The sequence below is a fragment of the Astatotilapia calliptera genome, chromosome 23 (assembly GCF_900246225.1).
Source record: "Astatotilapia calliptera chromosome 23, fAstCal1.2, whole genome shotgun sequence".
In the NCBI taxonomy this organism is placed as follows: Eukaryota; Metazoa; Chordata; class Actinopteri; order Cichliformes; family Cichlidae; genus Astatotilapia; species Astatotilapia calliptera.
The window spans coordinates 16,535,058-16,559,898 of NC_039323.1; the positions used below are offsets into that span (position 1 = coordinate 16,535,058).

At 38.7% G+C, this 24,841-nt stretch overlaps 1 protein-coding gene across 6 annotated transcripts in view; it reads right to left on the reverse strand.

The window, feature by feature from the left end:
* Nucleotides 1-17,284: 17,284 nt before the first annotated feature.
* ect2 (epithelial cell transforming 2) overlaps nt 17,285-24,841 on the reverse strand; it is a 37,994-nt gene continuing 30,437 nt past the window's right edge. For 3 of the 6 annotated variants that reach the window (XR_003271161.1, XR_003271160.1, XR_003271162.1), the window contains 2 exons: nt 23,024-23,606; nt 17,854-17,917 (listed from right to left, as the gene is read on the reverse strand). Coding sequence is in view for 3 of the 6 variants with exons in the window: in XM_026158161.1 (XP_026013946.1) it covers nt 17,828-17,917 (90 nt within the window). In the remaining 3 variants the exon portion in view is untranslated. Of the gene's footprint in view, nt 17,918-23,023; nt 23,607-24,841 lie in introns of all 6 variants that reach the window. The other 3 variants (XM_026158161.1, XM_026158163.1, XM_026158162.1) reach the window with 1 other exon arrangement.

Sequence of the window (24,841 nt, forward strand, 5' to 3'; positions counted from 1 at the left end):
ATACATAACCACAATCAAATAACCTAACTGCCATTTTAAATAAATACTAGTGTAACAGTGACACTAATATTGCCAATAGGTTCAATAGACTCTGAATCAGTTTAAGGCCGACTGCAGCTTAAAATGGCTGATCAAGAATTTCTGTCAAATCAGTAAAAAACAAGCTGCTTATTGAGATTCAGGTAACTTTATTTATCTCCACGGGGCGATTGAGAGTGCAGAGAGCAACATATACAATGAAATACAGTGCAGCACTAAAGCAGCAGCTAATATACAGTAATTAAAGCGATAATCAGCGGGTTGTATACAATAAATAAGTTAATGTGATGGTAATGATAATAAAGATAGTAAGAACGAGCTGCCAGTAGTGGTAAATATATATGACACGAATTTGAAATAATGAGAAATATTGACAAAAATATTACACTTGCAGAAAGTTGATAATATACATACGTACATACAAAGGGTGTCTTTAAAGAATTTGTGTGGACTTTTTTCCTTCTCGTCACTTGATGAATTATATTTTCTTTTCTTCTTTATGTATTTTGCATGTATTTATTTTTATTTGCTATGGACCCGTGTGTGCCTTTAATAAAGTGAAACCAAAAAATAAATCCTTGAGGGTTATGACAGTTGAGGAGGAGAACAGCTTGAGGAATTAAGGTCCCTCTCTCTTCTTGCTCCTACAGGCCAGACGGTGGAGTCTGCGACCAGATGGCAGCTGCTAAAATACAGGAAAAAGAGCATTTCAGGAGTCCTTGAGAAGTCGGGCAGCCAGCGCAAACCTGCAGCCCATATACAGATGTCAGGGAACAGGTAGTAAGTCTAATAATATTGGAACATACATTGGGAATGTTGTGTAAGTTGTTCTTTTACTGCTGGGTGATGGAACGGAACCAGCAGACCATAGAAAATGGCATGTCATGTGGTAGAAGGCAGAAATGTTCACAAGTCATTTTTTGGAAGTCCAAGTCAAGTCCCACTCGACTGGTGCACTGGTGGCTGGTACAGCAAGTATTTTCATAGCTACATGATAAACTCTTAGAAAGACCTTTTAATACATTTACCAGGCTGCCAGACATTCAACTTCATAAGATGCCACCTTGATGTAGTGAATAAGTTCATCCTTTCCTGATGAGTCATGGGCCACCCTTTTCTTTAGCTGGCTTTCTTCCCGTAGCCAGAGAAGAGATGTGGAATTTTAGCAGGTGATGAAAAAGCCTTCCGATCCTCCTTGCCACTACTGCTGTCCGGTATGGTGGCTCTCCACACGTCTACCAAGACAAGCTCTGAAATATTTCAGTAAACACTTGATTTAGGAAAGAGTCAATGCGGCTCCGTCCCTCTGCACGTGTCTCTTTCTTTGTTGAACTTTATAAACCTGCAGATAAACATATAAAAAAAACCATGGAATGATAAATCTTACATTTTCATGTAAAACGTATTTTAAGTTGTTCTGAGAGGAATAGTTCTAAACTAATATTGCAACATCTTAGCTCTTTTATGAAATAAAAATATGGGCAGCCAAAGTTAAAGCTGAGCAGTAACACGTTAAAGTAATAAAAGTGAAAAATGTCATGCTATTAACAATGAAGATATAATCCAACTACGGCTGACATAACTAGTTGGTTTAAGAACTGACAATAGGAGCCAAATACTAAGTGACTGACCTCTAGGGTGTGATTTGAGATGACTTATGAAACTGGACATTGTTGAATCTGCATCTGTTATCTTAATGCAGCACACTGCAAGCTGTCATTCATTTGTTTGTAGTCTGAAGGATGGAAGTGTACCTAAATTCAATAACAAATCACACAGCTCCTTCAGCCGCCGCCAGCGTTTTGATTTTGTGGTGGCTACAAGCTCCAAGGCAAATCTAAAGTCTTTGGTTTTTGCAACTTAAGTAGAATTCAAGCCTAAGTGCAAGTCGCCATCTCTGGTAGACGGTCACCAGGATGTTATTACTGGGAGAAAAGTTCAATTTCTTAAAGAGGGAGATCCTGTGGTGGCACCCCTGAGTGTTGGAGGAGTACCTCAGGTGGTCACTGAAGATGGTCCCCAAGTACTTGTACTCCTTTATGATTTTTACTGATGAACCACAGACAGTGGTGCAGAAGGTCACCACCATCAATTTGCTCTTGATAACCAACTAGGAGTCGCACCACTCAACAACTGCTGCAGAGCTGGTCCATGGTGCTGGGTGGGGCCAGACAAGAGGGACAGGAGAACTGCAAACTTGAGCAAACGTCATTGATATAAACAAAGGGTCAGAACACAGGGGAGAGCCGCTCGCAAGCAGTGATTGGTTTTTTCAGTTTAAAGGAAGCAAACGAAACTCCAGATGTGCCCCCAGGAACCAAGGAAGCAAACAAACGTAATAAAGAAAGTAGAAGAGAAAAGGTGCAGAACAGAGCACCTGCCAGCCAACCAGAAGCAGTGAACCAGTACCAGTTTCATTTATAGAATGATAACACGTTGACAAGTCCTTCAAGAGTCCTTCTCTAAAGGAATTACCCAAATACTGTTGGCAGCAAGTACCAAATTTAAAATTTTACTCATCAATAATTGTCTGAATAAATAACCAAAATGTCAATGTCATTGTGGCAACAGATGACAAATCATCATCGTATCAAAGTCAGTGAATCATCCTGTTGGAAGCATGAATTTTTGCAAGAATTTCATGGAAATCTGCGTTCATTAAATCACAACCATTCATTTCGAACCAAAATTCTCTGCTGATTGCACAAGAGGGGATCAGCCAAAGTGATTAAAATATATCATCTGTGAACCATGAATTTGAGTGCTAATTCTGTGGCCCGTGTGTAACTGCCGACTAAACACTGAAATATTTCACCAGATAAGTAAAAACAGCACCTTGTTGAACCTCTGTCATATTTAATAGCAAAATATCCATTTAAGCCATAGCTTTCAATAGACATAACAAGATTTGAAAAAAGAGTCAAATTTCTAGTAATCTGCAGTTCTGAAAATGAACAGCTCAGTCTGATGGTGTTCAATAAAAGCGTGGACTGAGAATACTCACTTTACTAACTAAGACAGCTGCTTTTCATCCATTTAATTGGTTGTGCTGGGAGACTACAGCTTGATTCTTTCATGTCTTTTTTTAAGTAAGCACTTCTTTGGCTCCTGCCCTCTACCATAGTGTCTTCCTCTTCACTTTTTTCTCCACCTAATTTTGACTCTCTCCCTGCATCCCCCTTGCTCCCCCTTCTCTATCTTTGCCATTCCCTCTCTCATTCTCCCTTCTTCCTATCTCCCCTTGTCCTCTGGCCTCTGGCAGGACCTCCTTATCACCTCCTGCTGAATGAATGTGCTGCCAGCTCATTTGCGAACAATCAGTGTCGTCAGAACACAAAGGAGCGCACAAAGCTCCTCTACTCTTCTGCAGAAAGTTTTTGGATGAGGCAATTACTGGAGAGGAGATTGGAGCCAGGCCAAGATGTAAAACAACAGCAAGAGAAAGAGAGAGTGGGGTGGGTTGGGGAGTGTCAACTGCATAGAGCAATGAAAGGTGAAAGGGGGTCAGAGAAGCTGAGGGAAAGAAGAGGAGGGTGAGAGTAGCGCATCAGAGGAAGGAAAGGGGACAGGTGAAGCTCTGATTTCATGAATATTTTTTCCTGAACAATGGAGGGAATCAAATATTCATGGCCCTGGGAAGAGGCCCAGTGCTCAGAATCCCTTCCCTCTCTGTAATCAGCTTCCTAACAGTTTTTATTTACACAAACATACGGCTGTAATCATTGCGGCCGTTTCACATAAGTGCGAAAATCACATCAGCTCTTTGTGGCAGCTGACAACACCAGCATCATACCAGCATCAGAGTAGTGAGCTCTTTGGCACTGCCTGTTTTTCAGTGTCAAGTACTGAAAAACACACTGTACATCATTTACTCATTTGTACACAGAATAGTCAGTGTGAAGGGAAAAATGTGCACCAGATTTAAAAGAAATGGGTCAAGATAATTTGTTCATACAATTCTTTTATTTGTCAGTGAAAAACGTTCTACAATCGTCAGGCCATCTGTTTGCAGTCAGCAGTGCTATGCACTCATTTCTTCAAGTGAGAGTAGGGAGCAGGTAGAAGAGAGCCCAGTGGATGTATGTACTGGAGAGATGAGGAATGAACGTCAGTAGAAGCAAGACAAAACACATGTGTGAGAAGGTGAAGCTGCAAGGAGTACAGATAATGAAAGGTGGACAATTTTAAATAACTGGGATCAACAATCCGACGCAACAGGTGGTACACAAGAGAGGTGAAGATCAGAGTGCAGATAGGGTGGGGATGGATGTTGGAGTGATTTGTGACAGAAAAATAGCAGCAAGAGTGTATTGGAAGTGTTGGGTCTGTGTTTCCACAAACCCCGCTAGTTTAGAGACTTATTCATCATGAAGAAAACAAGACATAACAGAACATCCTCAAATGGTTTTTCACTCGCTAACGAGGGAAGTTTTTGGTAAAGAACCAGCTCCTAACCTGTCTCATGCCCAAAATCCTTTCAAGAGCAGCTTCCCTCGCAGCTATTTATTGACAAACTGTTACAATAAACATCACAGCACAAGCACCTCCCTCTGTAAACCCCCCAATGGTTCTAAGACAAGGCACTATGTGTGTGTATGTGTAAGCACGTATATGCATGTGCAAGAATGTGTGTGTGTGTGTGTGTGTGTGTGTGTGTGTGTGTGACCTCCTGCTCACCAAAAGGGTCATAAAAGCAGGAAGCTTACAACAGAAGAAACAGATCTGTCAGATAGGATGTATCTACAATAAAACCTCCCCCAGCACAGAGTGGCTAGAGAGGTGGTCAGGATCAAAGGAATGTCTTGATCCCATAGATTGAACTCAGACTTACAAATTTAAGAAGCCCAATGACAACATTTGACAATTAGACTTAACAGGAAGATTTACAAGACAGTAGTGAGACCTGCTTTGTTGTATAGTTTAGTGATGGTGCCACTGAGAAAAACACATGATTCTGAGGATTTCTGTTAGGCATAAACAGGACAACAGGATGAAAAATCAGTAAATCAGCTGAGAGGCAAGGTAGAGAGGGTCTTGACATGTACATAGGAGGGATAGTGGATGTATTCAAGAAAGTTGGAGCTACCAGGCAGATTCCGTTCTGAAGTAAGATATGAAGAGGGTGGTGTGATAGAAGAAGAAGAAGATGACGACAATATATCCTGTAAGTATAAATTATATTATATATATTGTATTTTTATGTAAAGTAATGCTTCCTTATGCGTGCATTGAGTTAAAGATTTTTTTTTTATTTCCCGAGAGAACAAGTGTGGGAACACTTGGCTTTAATTAAAAAAGGACTGTTGTTACATAACATAACTGAACCACATTCTAATGTGAGCAGTTTACATCGTGTCATTTCATAGTTTACCATCTCAAAACAGGAAAAAGATTGTAAAGACTACAGTTGTCACATCTTTGCTTAATTACAGCCCATAATAGGTGAACATACAACTGGTTTTTAGCAACACTGGATTTCTGGCTGATGGCCACATTTTGTACCTTCTTTTTTTTTTTTAAAGCTTGCGATGTCTCAGCAGCTGCACTCAGACTACATGTTGGATCCTTGCCTGTTTCTGCTTCTGCACAAGCACTTAGACAGCAAATCTAGAGACATTTATATGCTGCACATGCTGAGAAAACCTGAAGATGTGACTACCTCGCATACTTGAATTCCTACATTCCTAACCAGTCAAATTAAACCATAATTCAGTCTAAAGGCCACCTAATATGAGTGCATTATCTTCCTAGCATTAAATAAGTTATTTAAGGACTGACTTAGAGACATAAAAATTTAAGGAAAAAACTGACCAAATATTCCACACATATGCCGTCTCAAAATTATAACTTCTGTGTTTCGCTTCAATTAAAGGAATAATTTGGGGTTGAGATCAGGAGTCTGCAGCACTGTCATGCTAACAGACAATAGTGTTCAGCTGTTACATACGAATTCCATTCAATCAAGTCTACATCTATATTGTTTAGTATAGTTGGAACTCCTGAACCTGACTCACCGTTACTGACCTGCATACAGTATATCTTGCAACAAAGGAATCAGAGGAAAACAATGCTACAGAATATCATGAAAGATTCAGATTAGGTGGTAAAACACCAGAAAACAGGGACACCACTGCAGCGCACTGAAGGCTGATTTATGGCTCTCAGTTGGTATCTGTTTGCATGGTGTGTGCAGTGAGAAGGCCAGAGAGTGTATAAAAGATAGTTGTAGGTACTGGATCTGCAATGTGAAACCAATGCAAGTCCTTTAAATGTGTATTCTACCCCAGCAGGGGATAGCAGCTGTTGAAATGAAAAGTCTGATTTCATAAAATTCTGTAGAAAATAATACATCAGGTTCCATGCACCTTGACACCAGTAAATGGATAACTTTATAACCATAAAGTCATCCCTACTTTCAAGTCTGACTCAATCCGACACTGTTCACTTTGGAAATTATGTCCGCTGTTAATATTTAGAAGGACAAAAAGAAGGGCACGCCTAAGATTGGGCATTTCTTGTGATTGACAGGTTGCTACCATATGGGCATGCAGTGTCCTTGGTTTTTCTGTCATATCCACCCATCTCTCATCACATCTGGTTTCAAAACAGTGAGATGACATTGAAGAAGATGCTAAGCTTGAGGTTTTGTATCTGGGTCTTACTAGTGTAATAGTAGTGTCATGGGAGCAACATCTATCTTTCATGTACAATCGATGTCATTATACTGAGCCCAAATGCAAATTTGTGCAAAGATTTGCCACAGGTTAAAAGGCAAATACAACAGTATAGCATGTTCATCTGCAAAGGTGAATGCGGCACAAACACACTACCAAGCAGTACCATACTGTAGCATACACTAACATACAAAAAACATGGACATTTGACCAACTTATTGGCCCCCAGTGCAATATAGAATTACCTTTAAAATACTTTTACTGGTTCATAAGAGTCTCAATGGACTGACTTGCTGTTTCCAGTCCAGTCGGACCTCTCAGGTTTTCAGGTGCAGACTGTTCCCAGGATTAGAGTGGGCTGACTAAGACTAAGAGTGCTGAAAGTGATAAAGCTTACTGTGGCCCAAGTCTCTGAAAAAGGTTGTTTGATGAGAGATCAGACATGAGATCAATTAGATCTCTGCATAAATTTAAAAACACTAAAAACCTTTTAATTTACACATACCTACACTCAATAGATATATTTATTTTTGTCTGATTTTATTTTGTTTTGCTTGTTTTATTATATTTTGCTGTTTTCTCTGCCTTTAGGAATTGTAAACTTACATGGGCTTTTATGTTCTGAGTTAAGCACATTGAGTTTGCATGTGATGAAATGTATATATATAATTTATATAAAATATAATTTTATATAAATTAGATTCCCATTGCAAAGAGCAAATCATTGCTGCAGTTTACAGTTTCATTTCTACGATTTACAATTTCTTTTGTTTTTAGATCAACCTGATGAGTGAAGAAATGGGCAGCATATTAATCACTAATTACTTTTAGTCCCAAACTAAAGAAAATTTCATTTTAAATATTTATAAATTAATTTTCAATCCATCTAAAATACCCGGATAAAATGCTGGGAGTGCTGGTGCCTGAGTTAGACATATTTGAAACTATATTCAGTCCATTTTAGGAGAAAACAAATTTGAAAAAGAGAAATGACAGCGTGCGTCTGAGGGAGGAAATAGAGCATCCAGCCCAATACAATACAGCCATCAGAGGCTGGATGTATAATAACCTATAGAAATATGTTGGAAGTTATTATATTAGGTGTATTAGGTGTGAAGGTCATATGATGTTACAGAGCAGAAGTGGTCCCAGCTTGTCTGTCCTTTGGTCCAAACTCATTACCACATCAAGGTTTAACTCACCGTCTCTCACTCTGTCTTTCTTTGTTCGTCCCCTTGTGGTGACGCGTAAAAACTTCAATAGGCCCCTCCAGGATTACATCATCAATAAACCATTAGCATCCTTATGTTTCATCTCTTTCTCTCTCATTTTCCCTCAAACACACACAGACACACACACACACACACACACACACACACACACACACACACACACACACACACACACACACACACTCAGACAATAAGCAGTTTGATGATGGCTGGTTGAATGGCTTTTGATAAAAACACAATTACGAAATGGGTGGAAACCATTTTTATTAATACTGATTCACTCTCTATTCACCCTGTAAACATGAAGAGAAGGACAGCTAAGATGCTACATTAAGAAACAGGTGGAAACAGGTATATGGTGTGTCATGTTATGAGACTTAATATAATGTAAGAAGAGCAAAGTGTTGTAGAAAAACCATAAACCCCACATCCAATATTACTGACATTCAACATGGATGTTCCTCGATGTTACATATGAAAAGCTGGCTCCATAATCCAGTGGTGACATAAACATAGATTGTTAAAATATCACGTTTTACATCAGTAATAAATGTGTTCGCATTTAAAAGAAAGTTTGATTTCTTTTGCAAATTTCCCCCCAAAATGAAAACTAGATAAATGTAAAGTAATTTTGTGCCATTTTGCGCTTACTGAATGACGTGGGCTTACGGTAAAGTGCACTCCAAAGAGTCTGCTGTACATTTTGTTTAAACACATTATTTCATTAATCCAAATCACTCCTGCTCAGTATCATAGTACAGGTGCATCTTGTTAATCAAGCTAGACAGCCAGTATCTTCCTAAGTGTGTAAGGTCACTGCTGCTGCTGAAAGCTGGGTCTCCAGCTAAAACCCAACAGTTCTCAGTTGAGACTAGAGAGCGACCAGGAGTATGCTCACTAGTTTTTTCAAGCGCTAAGATCAATGAGACCTACGGAAAAAAACAAAAGAAATTTTTAACAGATATGATATTTGATTTTTATTGGGTAGATCCTACTATTGTTTAGATCACACCTCTAACACTGCAGGTAAAATCCCAATGTGAATTCTCTTGAGAACCGATCAAATATATCCGTATGTATTTGTATACTCCCTCAAAATTCCTTATCAGATCTCAACAAGCTCTCAGAGCTTCAAAACCACCTCTCAACATCACTTTTCACTTTTCTGTCATTCAAGCACACTTTGCCAGAAGACAAAAGGTGTGACAAATGCATTATTTTCCAAAGTTACAACTGTTTACGAGAACAAATTCTAAGAAGGAAAAAATACCAAACCAAAACCCATCCATCCACCCATCCATCAATTGCCTTCTGCTTATCTGATTCGAGGTTACTTGGAGGAGGGGGTTGGCATCCTGTCCCAGCTACTATGAGGTGACAAAACCCCCCAAAAATGTAAACATTTTGGTTCAACAACGGTACTTTTCTAGTTTCCCATTAGATCTGCTGTGAATATTTCAGTTCACAAGCTGAATCATAATTACGGTCAGAATTTCAATCTTATGGCTAAATAATGCACATTAACGCTTCCTTTCATAAATGCTTTCCATGCAGACACTGAAGCTGAATTGAAGCTTTATTACTACCCGCCCTCGGAATAAAAAGATGAAGCTTTCTTTATTTTGATGACCGTGTGTCATTGGCTGTAGCTGTAGCTTTACACCTGGCCTATTAATAAATCTATACAAATGGTAAGAGGCACTTCTCTCAAATCCTTTCACAGAGCAGAAAAAAATGCAGTCCCTGAGGAAAACAAGTGAAAAACACTCACTGTGAAACACTGTGTGCGTGCTTTACAGCAAGAAGGCAGAGAGCAAAATTAGAAACAGACACCCCATCAGTTAGATCTCGTCTGGAACTGAAGCACTGAGCCAATGACAGGTCAATTCATCTGCTGCGTCTCGACTTTCAGCAGCGGCAGTGCGGCTTCCTAGGAGCACTGACCTTTTCACACTTCAAAAAAAAAAAAAAAGCATGAGTGTGTGTGCAAATGTGTTTGTGCAGAAGGGAAGATGCACGTGCTGTGCGAGTAGATAAAGAAGGATGGAGCCTTTTGTGTGTATTCAAAGAACAAATTGAAGAAGAACAACAGAACGTGTATGTGTTTGCTTACAGGAAGAGCAGTGAGAACTTTACATATGAATACATTTGTGCGTGTGTCACCATTGCACTGAATGCTAATCAGTGACTCATAAAAACAAACACACATTAGAGGACCTTATCTTTCCCGGGCGTATTGTACAAAGCACACAGGTAGAAAACCACACAGATGATCCTGTGTCAGTCTAGTCCTCCTTTACCCTCGTCTCGAGCCTTGGTGCACTTGATCAGCTTGACAGTCCTGTCTTCGCATGTTGCCGTGTGCCTTTTGCATCAGCTTCGTGCTTCTAACAAGAGAAGGGCTGCAGGTTATAAAACATATTCTGGGATGGATGTCAAGTGCCTCACCTTGAATGTTTATGAAAGGGAATGAGCATTTGATCATTTATATCACAGTTTCATGCAAATAGAGGTCATCAGGTCAAATTCTCAAAAACATAAGTGCTTTACCAGGATTTTAAAAAGAAAAACATTCTAAATCATTAAGACCGATGATTATATTTCAGATGTTTTGGTTATCAAAGAAACTGTAGTTCAATACTGAAACAAAAACTCTGAGCAGCTTCTTTTCTCTATCTGTAAACAAGGAAGCCAAGCTGGACACCACTGAGCTTTGTTACTATCTTAACCAGAATGCCAGTAAAAGGACCAGACCAAGCATTGTCTCCCAATCCTTCATTTGGAACAAGAGAACACTATACAGATCTACACTGGGAATGGTCTGGTTACCTCTGATAAGAGTTCTCAGCCATCTTTATGTTTGCTTCTCTTTTGGCAGGTAAGGCATTTTGGGCTACTGGACTATTTCATTGTTGCTTGAGAAAGGACCAACATGTTCTTTCATGACAACACTGGTTCTTGTAAATCCATTTGGTCCATATATTTGATTCTCTGTGCCCTAATTTGGCTAATCTGTGTGAGTTATGTGTACAATAACATCTCCATTTGAGTCTGCCTTTGCAAAAGTTGTGTGAGTTTTAGAGATGATTTAGTGATTAATGTTCTGTTACTAAATGTCTACAACTAAATAACACTTTTTAACTTTAGAGGTTCTACAGAAAAATTAAAATGTGCTTCTCATATATTCATTCACTTACACACACACACACAGAAAGTGCAGCTGAAGGCATGAAAAACACATAACATTCAGTAGCTTGCTTGTGGTTACTTTGACACGTGTAGGGTATGGGGATAAAAAAAACCCTAAAAACCTAAAAATCCCAATTTATGGTCAACCCACCTTAGCAATGGTCAGCCCTAATATTCAGTGGACTGAAATGATAGGATTGCAGTGGAGGTAAGATGATGCAACTCCTCTTCTTCTTATTACCATTTTAGACAGACCTCTTACAGTCTGATTCACTTTGGCACTCTCAAGCCAGCAGCTCCATCCATCCATCCTGCTGCTTATCTCAATTCGGGTTGTGGAGGCATCAGTCTCAGCAGAGAAGCCCAGACTTCCCTGATCCAACCAGTTCTTCCAGCTCATCTGGGGAAACACTGAGACATTCCCAAGCCAGCCAAAAGATGTACTCTCCAAAGAGACTTGGATCTGCCCTGGGGCATCCTGCCAGTAGGACGTGCCCATAATACCTCACCTAGGAGGCGTCCAGGAGGCATCGTCATCAGATGTCTGTACCACCTTAAAAGGCTCCTTTTATATGGAGTAGTAGCTCTACTCTCAGTTCCTTTCAAATGACCGAGCTCCTTACCCTATTTAAAAGGGAGAGCCCAGCCAGCACCCATGTCAAGCAAAAGTTAAGATAGCTTTGCTTTGACAGTGGTACAGCTTGAACCAAACCCTTCTGTATCCTATATCCAGCACGTCTACTTCTAGCATGTCCATCCGGTACTCTCAAGAATAAATAAAAGAAGCATCATTTAAAAATCCATTAGCAAGCACTGAAGTGGTCTCCACTTATAACTTTATTAAGAAAGAATGATAGATTTGTAAGGACACAAAGGACCTTCTGAGTAAGCTGTCTCGCTATAATGCTTTCTTTGAAACTGCAGAACCTCATTGCATTGCAGTACCATAATGTGCAAAGGGGTCAAAAATCACACCACACTGGTTGGTCCGTTTTTTAAAAAAGTGCACACAAAGCGCTTTACACAAATTGCCTCATTCGTCCATTCATACAGCATTTTTTTTCATGCTTTTTCTATGTAAAAGTTTGCTATCTAACATTCACACACATTGATACTCCGCTGCCGTATTGGAGAGCACCTTGGGGTTAGTATCTTGCCCAAGAAGCAACAGCTCAAGGTGGCAGCAGTACAGGTTCTGGATTTAGGGAGGCACTGAGCACCAAGGATTTTTATCACAATATTAAAAACATTCCTTATATTTCTAATTTTGTTATTTTGTCCAGTTACTGTTTTGCATCTGAAAAATTGCCATAATTCCTAAACAAATACAACTATATTCTTGATACATGTTTTTTTTTAACATGGGAAAAATTTAAAAATAAATAAATAATAATAGTAAAGTAAAATATATATATTAAAAAGTGTCATTGTCCAAAAACGTATGCAGTTACTGTAGGCATCATCAAATATACAGTAGACTTTGTGGCAGTACATTTGAATTAAATCTCTTTCCTGGTAAGCTGCTGCTGTCCTTTGTGGAAACGGAGATCCTTGGTGGATTTTAGTCATTTTTCAGAGGATTCTTATTGAAATCGCACAGTGAGCGGCTTAAGGTCCTATAACCTGCAGTAAATACCCAGCAGGCAAGCTTGCACAGCATGTGCTGTATTCACTCTGCACAACTAGCTTATGTAAATAGATATCTGGTTAGCTCTAGACACAGTGTTACCTCAGGGGGAGAGCATCCTTCTCTCCATCCTTCATCCCCCTTTTTCCAATTTATTGCTCTCAACAAATATCTTTTTTCAGAAATTGTCACAAATATGAAGCTAGATGATAAACAGCTACCTGTTCAGTATCACTTCAAATGTAGCTACACTGTATACAGGTATCTGCAGAGCAAGAAAAAATGGCATGTTTGCAGTAAAGTTGAATAAGAGATCTGCTGAAATGGATGGAAATGGATATGTTGTGTTTTGCAATTCCCTCTGAGCTATGAGCTTATCATGAAGAACATGCCAAAACAAGTTTATATGCACGTACACACATACTGTTACAATTCTTGCTTATCATTACTATGGTAAAACATGTAAATAACATTAGCTTCTCTCTTCCTTTGATGTCCTCTGTAGTGAGTAAACAGCTAGGTCCCAGCAGTGATTCTCACCTGTTTAAGGGCTCAGAAGTACCTGGAAGCTACAGTCATTCTGCTTAATTTGAGACTGCGATCAACAGTCATTTCTGAATCTCCAGAATCTCTTCCTGTGAGGCTCCAGTAGACGGTCCTGTGTCATCGTTTTCAGCTCATCGCTTCAGCTGAAAAATTCATTTAAAAGCACAGATGAAACAGTACAAAAAAAAAAAATATTCAGAGACTTGAAATAAAGGACAAAAGCGCTCTGAGTGACAGTGCAAGAGAAAAATAGGACCGTGTCCTAATTAAGTCTTCAGCCCAGATGAATTCATTGAGCCTTATTAGAGGGACCCGTAGAGACAATATCCTCTTCAGTCCTGGGAGAAATCTGGAAGTTGCCACTAGCAGAACACAATGAATTGATTTAGGAACTTTGCTATGACAGCACTTCACAATTTGAGGGTGAATTTTCTGTGTGGTGACCACCTGACCTGTCTGCCATATGGTTGGAGTTAAATGTGGTATCGCCTGAACCAAATCAAACACAAACAAGCTGGAAATTAAATCTATTCCGGCACAGGCAGGTGTGTAGTGTTTTGCCTCTACTGGCAGGATTTAAATTGGTTTAACTGGCTTGATCACTCAGCTGGATAAAAAGAAACTTCTATTTTATACACTTGTTCATCAGTTCATACATTTTCTTCAGCTTTGGTGACCATGATATCTGAAATGTTCTCTACTTTTAGATTTACGACAGAACTGACAAGTTGGTCTGAAGCACGCCATTCTTTGTCACTGCCTACAAAAACAAAGGGCTACGATAACACAACACAAAAATCCCATCTACAGCTGTCAAAGAGAGTCTTTTGATGACTGCCTTTGGTCTAAAAGGTCCATGAATAACAAAGCATTGAACCATCTTTCATATAAACTTTCATCTGATAAAAACTGCCAGTTTCCATTAAATGTTTGAGTTTCTAAGAGCCAAAAGCAACAATGTTCAGCAGCATTAAGCAGAAATGTGGAAGCTTTTTCTGTGATAGAGGATAGAGGACTGTACTGGTTATCTGACATACGGCACACTTTTAGGCCAATGGACCTGTATGACTGGTGCACCTGCTGGACAAACACTGACAGCAGTTCATTCATTCATGTTCATTATGGACAACACGATGCCCAATCAATTCTCTTGGCGACCTGGGGTTTACAGACGTGTGTGTGTGTGCTTCATATTCCCAAAACTCCTAATCCTCCTGCCTGGAACACACCCAGATTTCTGTAAAAGTTAGGCAAAGTTTTGGGTCACAGTTCAATAAGACAAACTTTGAGTGAAAACGAAAACTTCTCTCACAGCATGGAACTCCTTTATATGAAACACTTCCAATTTCCACACCTTCACATTTCACTGAGGAATTTCAATGTCAAACTGCTCTCTCTTTCTGGTTGTGTCTCCACTATGAAATCCGTTTGTAGAATGAAATGTATTTCTCTCATATCCATGCAGAGTACGGAATATTCCCATGAAGAATTCTTTCCCAATTGCAGCATTTAGGTAGACTGAGCTGAATAGTATATATCTGCTCTGATGGTAGCTTAGCCTCTGCAGACCCTTAAAACTCCAACTGCAGCCCCCACCAACTTCTTCTGGCATGCCTTTTTTTTTTTTTTTTTGTTTCATCCCTAAATGGCCAGGAAGAGTTACTTTGAAGTGAAGGTAAAGGCAAATATAAAAAGAGTGAGTGTCCTCCATGAAGAGGTGGCTTTTGGTTGTGGCTATTCCCCAGCCTCGCCTTGCCTCCGGCCTGCATGACACCACCTCCAGTTGCTAGCTGGCAGACTGGCGCATCACACTTATCCAGACTAGACAGATTATTCTCTAATACTTTGAAGAGGTTTCACGTAAAGAGCACTAAACAGGAACACCCTTCTCAACCCACTGCCATGACATGAAATACTAATGTGGCTAAAATTAAATGTTCACCATTCAAATCGCACCTCCACTCAGTGTGAGAAAGTCTGCGGTAGCTAATGTGATTATAGTTAAGCTAAGGGCAAGAGGACATGCAGCTGAGGTCTGAGTGTGTGCTGGGAGTATGAACTCAGAGAGAATTTTAGCATCTTTTTAATTAGAACTTTTAAGCTGCGTCAAAGTTCAGAAAGCCTTTTCTTTTTTGGCTTTGCTATTTTGGATTTCATGAACATTAACAGCCAGCAAATCACAACTGCTAACATAAAGGGACGACTTTAAAGAAATTCATTAAGTAATTAGGCACAATTACAGCTTTACAATAGAGTACCACGGAGAATGGATACTAATGGCATAATCACATTTTTGTAAAGGGGAGAGAGCTAATGCTATGCTATGGTCTGTGAAGCAGGCTCCCAGTTCTTGCAGTGGAAAACCTACATGTAGAGTTTAGTCATCAGTGATCGATATGAGATCAGTGTTGAAGTAGTGCTGCTTACTGGCCTCATTGTTGCCAGATTGTGCACATTTAAAAATCTCACCTTAAGCAAAAGACCTCCTGGTTATCCAGTTTTCCCTATTTGTCAGTATTTCTGGACTAGATTTACTTTCTTCAAAGAACCAACTGATTCTGTTGGTTCAAAAATGAATTTAAAGCAGCAGCTCTGATTTAAGGGGGAAAGGAAACAGGGGAAAGGCACTTTTTGTCTAGGGGGATCCAGAAACTTCTAAACTAACTCCTACATCAAATGAGTATAGATGAGTGCTGAGGAACATTCATGAGCTTCTTTCAAAGTAGTATGCAAATGATAAACAGGCCTTCAAGTGAATATTTTGAGAATTGAGCATTTCAAGCCCTGAAACTCATTTAGTAGTAGCTTGACTTGGGGTTTTTTTATTTTATTTTTTTTGTAAAAACGACAAGAATTTGATCCTTTAAAACCTGAACCATGAAATAACTACCAAATTTTTTTTTTTACTCAACCTTCTGATGAATTACAAAAACCACATAAATTAAATATTAATTTACATATGGATTAACTTGCATCATATTTGCTACATATTCTCCCCAGTTTATTAATTATCGTGTTCTTTTGTTTTTACTGGTGGGACAAAAAAAAAAAGAAAAAAAGAAAAAAAAAGAAAACACTGCTCAAATATGATACACTTGACTTTAAAGGTTTAAGATGCGTTACATTTAACTTTTGTCATGTTTATTCAGAGACATGAACATTTTCAGGGATATAGTAAATAAATTTATTTTAACACAAATGACTTAACGTATTTAGCCACCAACCCCTACATCTTCATGAAATGAAAACATACATTTTTAAGTGCATTTAATGTTGAGATAAAAGAAGTAGAAATGATTAGGCTTGGTGAGAAGAGCCTTAAAGATACGAGAGAACAAACATAAATAATGTAATTCAGGGAAAAAACAAAACACAAAAAAAGTACTAAGAATAAATATGTACACCAAGGCAGCATCATTTCTCGAATATACGCACAGATACAGATGTTGTGTAAAAAGGCTTTTAAAACAGGTACAAGTGTACTGGGAAGAAACATATGGTTGTGATCTGTGGAACTGAACCTCTCAAATGTTAAAATAGAAGCTTTATAAAAGCTGGAAGCTTAAGTTTACATTAACAAGGTGAGTTAATTAGAATATTATTACATGCGGAGAGAGAAAATCTACAACACTACAATAAAACAATGACAATTGTCAGTTAAAGTGAGTTAATTAAAAAAACAAAACAAAACAAAAACATAACATTGAAGGGCAAAAAAAGTCAACACAATAGATTAACTATTTTCCCCTGTTAAATAAAAAACCTAACTTCAAAATTAATGTTAATTTATTTTACCATAGCATTTAGCAACAAACGTAGATGCGATTAAATTCCCATTTAAACCACATGTATACAAACATGATGAAACTTGGTCTATGCTTATAACCACGAACGGCACTGAGCAGTTGCTTAGAAATCAGGAAGCTGAATAGGGAAACAGAAACACTGAAAATGTAACTAGTACACAAACACACACAGAAAATGTCAAGAAAAACTAAAAATTTGTCCTTCATATTTTTTAAATTAAGTCAAACTTGACCAAAGCAGTGGCTATCAAACACAAACATGGCACAGTACCGTTCCAGTTAGGCCCTAGTGATGCAGTCTCAATTCAAACATTGTGAGTTTGGAAAAAGAAAGGAAGTCCTGGAAGTTCGCAGCAAATGACTAATATTAGCTGGATAAAGCATAAAAATTATGACCAGCTTGCCCCCACTGCTGCTCATATTTCAGATGGGAAGCCACAGACAGCTGCAGGACAGTTCTGATACTGGCAAATATCAGTAAGTCCCTACATTCAGTGCATTATGATGGCTTAAAGCCATTTCTTCTGGATAGGCTAAATCTGTGTAAGCCTGAAGCACCGGTTTGGACAAATATAAGTTTGTCGTATTTACAGGTAGCTTTAACTTTATGCAAATCGACCTATGTGGTCAAATCTTGCTGTTAGTGTCAGTCAAGGAAAACGAGGTGGAAAAGGCTAGCAATGACTCCTGCTGGTGCCTTCAAACAGAAGCATTTCAGAAGAGGTGGGTGGTGGAACGACTGAATGTGTGATACTTCCTCTCAAACATGGTAGGCAGATGGACCATGGAGGGTGAGTGGTGTGCCTGTAAATGGAAGAGAGATTTATTTATTTTTTAAAAGAAAATGACAGACATGGAAGAAAAAGTACTTATAGTTAGTTATATGTTAATACACAACATCCCTGTTAAAGAGTGATTCAGGTTTCTTGAAACACTACTTTCTATATTTATGTTTGTAACTGAGCTTGTTATCATATAGGAAACTGGATCTGCTACAAGAAAAATCTAATATGGGTGGAGGTATTTCATACAACTTGGAAAAATAGGTTTCAGCAAGGGAATATGAGAATGGCAGTTTTACCTATTATGTGTTTGTACACAGTCAACATTATTTATATAGTACCTTAACAGCAGACACCTCAAGGTGCTCTATATGAAGAAAATGCTAAAATATTAGAAACAGAACCGATCTGTTGGCAACAGCAGAAAGGAAGAGCGTTTGGCAGAACTAGACTCAAAGAGGGACAAGTCATCTGCCAGAACTGGCTGTTGGGGGTGAGGGGGAAAGATGACCAAATATTGCACTTGCCCTTACTGTCCATTTAAAAACAAACTAAAAAAAACCAAAACAACAACAAACAAACCACAAAAGGCGTTAAAGGGCCTGAAAAGTGAAGCCAGTAAGCAAGTGCATTATTAAATCCAGTCTAATCGTAGGCAGGAGGTGACTCCTTCAGTTTCAAAAACACATCCCACAGTACAGACGTCTACAGAAGGGAAAATAAAAAACAAAATAGCCCTCGAGTCTGTTGATCTATGACTTCAGAAAATCCTTGAATCTCCAAACTGCAGTTGATTTTCAGCGCAGAACAAGGACCATCCCCAGATGCAGTCCAAGAGGATGGGAGTGAAGTGTCTAACCACAAGACCAGAAGCACCTGAATAATTTTGAAGATCTTGACAACGACAATCTAACCAATCAAACTAAAAGACAAGAAAGGGAAGGGCAAGCAGTTATTAGTAACTGGGTTTTTCAACTGCCCAAGTAGCCTCCACGGTGCTTTCAGTATGATTATTAGCTCTGCAAGAGGTGGTAATCACCTTAGTTTTTATTCAAATATGAAGAAATCAATTCTTGCAGGTACCAAGTTTTTTCTTTTTTGAGAAGGCAGTTTGAAATGTTTATTATTAGACTTTGTATTTGGGTACTCATAAATATGAATGAAGATCTGTATCAATTGGATATTTAACCTTTCCCACAATTAAATGGCAATTTAATGTTTCACCTCCCACTAAGGTAATTTAGATAATCTGTTGATTATCTGACTGCTTGCATTTGTTTTCCTGATTACAATTACTTTACACTCATTGTTACAAGTGTACAATGAAATCACTACATAATCACTGAAAGCTGACATAAACAAAGCAATAAGCTCTAATAAACTGAAAATATTGCAGAAATTGCAATTTGGATAATTAAACAGCTTACAACCGCTTACATGTACAGTTTGTATGTTTGTCACACTTAAATGTTTCAGATCAAACAAATCCAAATATTAGACAAAGGTAACAGAAGTAAACACAAAATGCAGTTTCTAAATGAAAATGTTTATTATTAAGGGGGGAAAAATCCAAACCTACACTGCCCTGTGTGAAAAGTTGACAGTGGTGTATCACGTCTTTGGAAAGCCGAGTTCAACTTCTCTAGCCACCCAAACGCCTGATTACTGCCACACCTGTTGTCAATCAAGAAATCACTTAAATCAGACCTGCCTGACAAAGTGGAGTAGACCAAAAGATCATCAAAAGCCAGACATCATGTCACAATCCCAGGAGATTCAGGAACAAACTAACAAAGTAACAGACCTTCCCAGGTTTACCACTCATGATCTCTTGGATGACGACTCATCCAAGAGGTCAAGTATTTCAGACACAGAACATCATATAAACCATAAAATATGGCGACTGTGGTAGTTTGATGGTCTGGGGTTGTTTGGACCTTGACTTGCTGTGGTAAATGGAACCGTGAAATCTGCTGTCTACCAAAACATCGAGAACAAGAGTATCCAGCCATCTGTTCATGACTTTAAGCTGAAAACGCACTTGGGTCCTGCAGCAGGTCAAGGATCCGAAAAACACCAGCACGTCCACCCCTGAATGGCTTAAGAAAAACAAATTGAAGACTTTGGAGTGGCCTAGTCAAAATCCTGTCCCGAATCCGATTGAGATGCTGTGACATGACCTTAAAAAGGCAGTTCATGCTCAAAAACCATCCAATGTGGCACAACTCCAACAATTCTGCAAAGACGAGTGAGCCAACATTGCTCCACAGTGCTAAAAGAATCATCAGTTATCAAACACTTCCGTTATTAGGTTTAGGGGGTTATCACTTTTTCCACACAGGCCATACAGGCTTAGGTTTTTTTTTCTCTTTTAATAAATATATAATAAATATTTAATAAACACCTTTATATATAAACTGCATTTTGTGTTTACTTGTGTTATCTTTGAATTCAGAAAATATTCAGGTTCTCTCAGTTTTTGAATGCATAGTTCTTAATCTGATATAATGAAGTTGATATAAATTCTATGTTTGCCCATTAATCCACAGCAACAGTTTGAAAACAATATTGTAAATTCTTAAATTTATCATTCACATTAAGTATGCAGAATCCCAAGCAAGTACTTCATAGAATCTCTTACAGAGGTAATCACTGATAGATGGTATAAGGCCAGGTGATGTAGACTTGTCTGTTCTGGAGTTCTCAAACATTTTACTAGACAATCATCTTATTTTTCCTCATCGTTTCACATATATTCTATTTAATATGTTTAAGCACCAGACAGAGTGTGTTTCTTCTAAAATTTGTGTTCTTAAAGCAATTTCTCTTTGTTGCAAAATGCTTTTCACAGACTCATATACATTTTGCTGGATGTAGACTGGTGATCAACACTGGTATTTAACAACTTTTAAATCAATTTTAATTTAAACAACGCCTGCAAAGACGTACTTAAAATACTTTCTAAAGGCATTGTATACTCAAGCTTGACTCAGAGTTAAGACTGGGAATGTGAGTCAGTGCGTACGCGTATGCACCAAGTACAAAGTTTAGTTTATGTGGTGCAGCCTCATTTTAATTACTGAATGCAAAGAGACAAACATTGTTACTCAAGTCTCTATGCCTTTCAGTCCAAACCTGGCACCAAACTAATTGAGATGTGCAACCTTTGCCAATGCAATCACACTTCAGCAGCTTTCCACCTGGCTTTTACACACATGGCAAGTGCTCTTTATAAGCATTTCATCAGAGCCACAGTTTTTCCAAATACCCTGTGTGAAAATGCACATCAGTAGATTTACGCCTATTTACAGTGATATAGCGCCAGTGTCATACAAAGCATTTTTACTCTAAACATTACAGTTTGCATAGATGTGTCTCTTATTGGAATAAATTAAGCAGAGTTCATCATAACAGTGATACAGAAGCTTTTTTTGTTATCCCAATCTGTGAGGGCAGTTGAAGTTTCAAGAATCAAGACTTCTTCAAGTTTTAGTTTGATTAGTTTGATCACTACAAGTAGTATGATAATGGTGAGAACCAAAACAATGAATTCAAAAATATTTCAAGCCTATAAGTCAGTTTTCCCTGTGAAAACTTAAGTATTTCAAGCTTTCTGTTAAGGTACAAATGTGTCTACATTTTGCTTTCTTTGTCGATAAAGTTGTTTCTTCTTGATCCAGAAGAGACACTTCTTGAATACACTCGACAACAGCTACTATTGTTGTATCTATAGTTTCTCATTTCAGCTCTAGCAAAACAATGATGGCAGATTCAAGGAAAAAAACAAAACAAAAACAAAAACCCTGCTCATTGCTTTTGGGTTGCCTATGCAGGAATGTTGCCACACATGTATCATTATCTACATGATGCCTGCATTTAAGATGCGATGGGTGTTTTTTTTTTTTTTTTTTTTAAGTGCACCTAATCAAAACAACACTTTCTATAAAAAGCTGGTATCATTATCAAGGAATTCTCCTTTTGCATCAGTGCAATTCTCACTTGATTTGCAATTCTTTCCCACCTGACAATTTGTGACTGAGCAAAATGCCCATGTAAGAAAAAACAAAACCCCAAAACAAAGCACAAACACAAACCAGAGACGAAACGGTGCATTTTAATCGAGTTCTGTAGAATATGTGCCAGAAAAAAGGGGCATCAGGTAAGGGCAACACCACGAGTGTCTGCAACCTCAATGCCACAAAAATCCTTCATACTGGTCCTTAAATGGCTTCAGCTAATATGAGGCATTGTGTGCCTAGTGACTCAGGCATCACATGTGGTTAAAATGTATTACAGATAACAGTTGACCTGCCACTAAACACTAAAGCTCACATAAAAAGTCACACTGACATTGTGAATACATTGACATTTTAATTTTAGTGTCATGTTTGTGTGTAAACTAGCCCAAATACACAAAGCTCACTGCATACAAAAACTGAAGACTTTGACATTTTGATTTTTATTCTTGATATTTTCTTCAAGTGGCACTAAAAAGAACGGCTTTGATCAAAACAAAGATCGATAAGAGACAAATCATCCTGTCTTATAGTTGTAACGGTAACTGAATCATTCCTTTTTAATATTCATGAGTTGGCTCAATGCAAAATGAAACAATCTGTTTGTGAAATCAAGACTTCACATCTAAATCTCTCCCCCAAAATAAGAGGTATCAATCTGGAATGACAGTCCCAGCTCTTCGTGACCCCTGCTCATTACTAACATGTACACTGTACACCACCTGGTGAATATTCCCATCCACCACCAACACCACCACCACTCTGTAATCTAAGAAATTCGTCAGAAAAATTACTCCAAATCAACCCTTAAAATCTCCACCCTTTACACCTATACCAATCTCCAGTGGAGAGAAGCATTATACGCAAACTGATGGAATCTCGTCTGTGTCGATCCGACTTGGGCTGTGGAGCAAATCTTTTATTTGTATTTTTCATTTTGCAGGGTCTCAGCTTCTAAGGAGTTGATTTGGGACTAGAAATGCACCAGTGATACTCTGATATTAAAAAGGCAAATGTGCCAAGACAGTTTAATGAGGATTAGTTTAAAATGGAAAATGAATTGGTGCACCCGAGACTGAAAGTGGACAACAACAACAATAATGTCTGCTCACGTCAAACTCCAGGACAAAGCTCAGCGATCATTTAAAGCAGAGTCTCTTTGCAAGGACTGGTCACGACAGCCTTCTGTGGATCCATGGGAACTTGAGGATTTCTGCATGACTCAGGAAAGCCCCTACGTTTGGCATTAAAAGGTTGAGGACCTGGGGAGCTTGCTTAGAATCCTACAGAGGGCAGCGGTCTGGACAAATGTAGTCGAGATTTGGATCGGGAATGTTTAGAGTTGAGCTGTGTGGAGTTTTGGACAGCTGAAGTAGAAGCAGAGGTGGGAGGATTTAAACAGGACGACTCCCAGGAAACAGGGAGGCTGGAATGAGTTAGTGCTGGTTGATTAAATAAAGAATCATTAAAAATGGGCTTAGATTTTCTGGTGACAGAGCAAGCATTAAGCTAGGGGTCTTGGCTCAACTCAGAAGCAATTTTGGGGACAGGATTTTTGGGGGGAGTGCAGGGGGTTCGCATACGATCAGGGATGTTGAATCTGATTGGAGGGTGGTCCAGAGAGTTAGAGCGCTGCACCACGGCACTGCTTTTGGTAGAATCATTCAAACTGAATGTTGAGGCAGCGCGAGGCATCTAAAGTACATAACAAAAGGGAGAAACAAACGGAGCAGGGTTTTACATTTAATGAAGGGGGGGGACGGCAAGAAAACAGACGAGCTAAAACATTACAAGGAAACACAGATCAGTACAGTAACTGAAGGCTGTTTATAGGATTTCTTTGTGGATGAACTGGCAGAAATGGAAAATAATCATGTTTTCATTAGTGTATAATCATCTGAAGGCAAATCCTACCATGTAGTATCATAGTGGTTCTACATTACAGAACAGATGAGTTTTCCTATATGCCTGGAAAGGCAAGGGCCCCATTATACCTGCCATGCTGCATCGTACAGTGCGAATGACACTGTACGACAAAGTTGACGTCAAACTGATCCCACATCCACCACCTGTCACCCAAGCACCTCTCAATTTCTATAACCTATGGCGCTACCATACATTTGTGTCGGTTTTCTTGCCATTTTAATGACATATGGGTTGACATATGACATACAAGCTCAGAGATTCACCTTTTCAAACTTGCAACAGTTTGAAAAGATGAGACTTTGTGGGGGGAAAGACAAAACCTCACACAAACCCCCCTAAGCAACTCTTTTGCTTCCAATTGTGATTTCTTCCATTTATCAGCACTGACGAAGAGGTTTTCTCTGACACCCATTATTCAGGAGAATACTGCAGCACAACAGTGAGCATGCGGCTGTGCAATAGCATTACTGGCGGTGTGCAAAGCAACCAGCAAGGCAGGTATACTGGGACCTTGAGGCGAGTTCACTTAGCTGCAATCTGCAATGCCAACTTCTGGTAGAAGTCACTAAATCCTAATCTCTTCTAACTACACAATGTGCAAATACTAGCTTTGCTTGTTTTTTTTTTGTTCAGTCAGAAAGATAACATTCAACACCTCGCACAAAAAACTATTCTTAGCCACTATTGAAAATAATTTATGGGGTTACAGGAAAGAAACTCCATCGGATTAAAAAAATAGTAAAATAAATAAATAAATAAATAAAATAATGACATATAAATCTCTAGTCCTCATAAGCCAGCAGCAAAAGTTATATTTTGTCTAGTTTCTAAAATCTTTTTCACTTGCTGTTTACAAGAGGAACTCTGCATACTGCCATTAATCTGACTCGATAAGCTTTGAGCATTTACCCATGGATTACTCTGCAGTCTGCATTTACATGCATATACCATTAAAAAGAGGCATGTTACCCGAGATACTTATCAAAAAGGTAAAAATGTGATAA